This window comes from Polistes canadensis, unplaced genomic scaffold (genome assembly GCF_001313835.1).
Source record: "Polistes canadensis isolate GaletaPanama2010 unplaced genomic scaffold, ASM131383v1 scaffold_354, whole genome shotgun sequence".
NCBI lineage: Eukaryota > Metazoa > Arthropoda > Insecta > Hymenoptera > Vespidae > Polistes > Polistes canadensis.
Window position 1 is genome coordinate 18,132 of NW_014569901.1, and position 3,275 is coordinate 21,406.

At 28.2% G+C, this 3,275-nt stretch overlaps 1 protein-coding gene across 1 annotated transcript in view; it reads left to right on the forward strand.

The window, feature by feature from the left end:
- The first annotated feature begins 2,214 nt into the window (after window positions 1-2,214).
- The window catches only part of LOC106791914 (uncharacterized protein PFB0145c-like), an 8,714-nt gene continuing 7,653 nt past the window's right edge, over window positions 2,215-3,275 (forward strand). The window contains exons 1-2 of the mRNA XM_014757925.1: window positions 2,215-2,434; window positions 2,736-2,893. Of these exons, the coding sequence (XP_014613411.1) occupies window positions 2,844-2,893 (50 nt within the window). The 5' untranslated portion in view covers window positions 2,215-2,434; window positions 2,736-2,843. The remainder of the gene's footprint in view (window positions 2,435-2,735; window positions 2,894-3,275) is intronic.

Sequence of the window (3,275 nt, forward strand, 5' to 3'; positions counted from 1 at the left end):
GGACCAGAAAGAAATTTATTTTATTAAGTAGTTTGCGAAAAAAATTTTAAAACTTATAGCCGTTCAATCTTAATGATTTTTATATTAAATTAGGGTATACACTTCGCCTTACACGAACAATACCTTTTCAAGCTGAAAGTCTTGCGTTTTAAATACTTCAAATACCATAAAATGAAATGCTGCAAAGTACATATATTTTACACATAGCTGTAATATCTTTGGAACGTTCTCGTCAATATTTTTTATACTTACAGTCGTCAAATTTCAATAAAACTTATTTAAAGTTAAAGTACATACTTTGCCCTACACGTACAATACTTTTTTCGGATAGTAGTCTCGCGTTTTAAATACCAAAAATCCCATAAAATGTAATGCTGCCAAAAAGATATCTTTCACACATAGCTTTTATATTTTTGGAACGTTCTCGTCAATATTTTTCATACTTACAGTGGTCAAATTTCAATAAAATTTATTTTAAAATAAAGTACACTCTTTGCCCTACAAGTACAATTCTTTTTTAGTCTAGTAGTCTTGCTTTTTAAATACTTAAAATCCATTAAAATGAAATGCTGCAAAGTACATATATTTTACACATAGCTTTCATATTTTTGGAATGTTCTCGTCAATTTTTTTATAGTTAAAGTGGTAAAATTTTAATAAAATTTATTTTAAATGACAGTACACTCTTTGCCATACACGTACAATACTTTTTTTGGCTAGTATACTTGCGTTTTATGTACTTAAAATCCCATAAAATGAAATGCTGCAAAGGATATAATTTTCACATATAGCAGTCATATTTTTGGAACGTTCTCGTCAATATTTTTTATACTTACAGTGGTCAAATTTTAACAAAAATTTATTTTAAATTAAAGTACACTCTTTGCTCTACACTTACAATATTTATTCGAGTTAATGGTCGATTTGCAATATTATATAAAATGTCAAAGAATGCAATGCTGAAAATAGTGCATCTTTGCACTTTATTTGAAATTTGTAGGTAAAAATTTTTTATACTTAGAGTTAATAGATTTAAATTTATTTTATATTAGATGTGAGTACACAATTTAAATAATAAACCTTTTCGATTTGACATTTTTTCGATGAAAATTTCTCCCTCCGAAGTCACGACTACACAGAAACTTCACAACAAATGCTATATGTGTTTAAACAATTGCATAAAAAAGTAAACATGGTAAAATAAGAGCGTTGGAATCTTAATTTTTATTGATTAGATGAACTATTCCCTTTATACACATGCGCAACGTTCGAAAAGTCATATAAACAACTTTCAATAAAAGTATTTTCATAGAAGAGCAAGTGTCAGTCTCAAGGTGCATTTCGAGGAAGACGGTTGTCAAAACATATACTCCGGGCTTTTAGAAAACAATAAATATTTCTATCGATTATTTAACAATTATTATAATTCTCTAATACACTCTTTTTATATTTCATTGTGTTTTAACATATATATATATATATATTTTTAATAGAAAATAATTTTGATATAAATTTTTTTTTTGTTTTTAGATGACTTTTTTAAAACTTGATTTCGTTACTGAGCCAATATATAAACAAAAAATTTACCGATAACTTATATTGTTTTGAATCAGTTCTTTGTTAGACTTCGACACGTAAACGTATTACTTGAGAATAGGTGAAACTCTTAGGGTGGGGCCTAAGAGTTAGATTTCTTAAAAAACGTTCTCAGTTAAATAATTTTCTTTCGTTTAATTTTTTTCGGATGTGGACATCTTCAGGATGCACATCCTTCGTGGGTCTTCGGAAGCGGCTACCTTCTCGTGGTTAGACCCGAGCTATGGTATTTTACTTTCAGTGTAATGTTTATCATATTTTATATGCTATACATTCCACTGCAAGTGAAATCCAGCTAAAAACCGCTTACCATAAACATTATAATTGAAATTAGTATCTTTTAACTTCCAAATTAATACCATATTCTTTTACTCCTTTCCTTGGTCCCTTCTATCCATTTCATCTATAGAAACTAATTACTTTATAATGTTTCTTAAATAACTTTTATATATTTACAGATAGTCCTTTTCTAGAATTACTTTTCCAGTAATTATTGCATAATTGACTAATTGCTAGTTGTTTTTGGCGTCGTTGCGACGCTATTTTGGTACGTTTTCGGATCACCATTGATACAGTGCTGGAACGCCATTTATACACTACTGGATCTATCATCATTGATACGCGAGCAGAGCGCTAATGGTACGCCAGCGGTGCGCGGTTGAAACGTTATTGGTGTATTATTGTGTGTACTTTACTAAGCATTTTCTAATAGCCCATAAGAAAATAAAGAAAAATAACGCATCATATAAGCGTAATTGTAGTCTCTTAATACATACATTATACGAAAAGGATATAGCAGCGATGAAAGTAAATGACGAAAGTGAAAACCTTTTAGAAGGTAAATGCAACAGTCTCTTATGAGTAAGAAAGGAATATTGCTTTACATATTATACAGACAACACGCACACACACACACATAATATACAGAATTTAGAAATAAAATAATTAAAATTATAATTTTGTAAATATATTACTGTGTTGAACATTACCGCTATGTGAAATTAAAAATGACCACATTAGTTAATTTTATAGGTTATAGTTACAGTGTATTCTATTTAATGTATATATTTTAAATTACGCAGTATACAAATGCCTAGGATCGTTTATTAGTTTTAATTCATTTCTTTTACTCATTATAGTTATCTGCAATTCAGGATGAAAATAGTTATATTAGTTAGCTTGCTGTGCGACTCTGTTATGTTCTAACTCAACGATGACAACATTTTGATTTGTATTTGACAATACCGATGAATTCAATCGTTCTCTTCATTCAGTTATTATACCAGACAATAGTCAGGTATGTACCTATATTTTGTTTCTTTGAATTTCTTTAACTTATATATTTTTATATAATTTATGTATATATATCTTTATATATCCTTATATATTTTGTATATCTTTTATATATCTTTATCTATTTTATTTTGTTTTTTAATTTAATTCATCAGCCTCTTCTCTTTGGAAATTTATTACAATTCATATATAAGATTCTTTCTCCTAAATAATTTACATAAGTTCTTCGCTCTACAATCTCAATTCCAATGGAAGACTATTACTCAGTAAATAGTCCAGTCAATAAAAGAAAACTTGTAAAATTTAGCTAGATTGGGAAAACTTGATATAATGGTAATTTGACGACGCTGAATCGAATGGTGCTAATTTTTTTGCAATTGGATCAG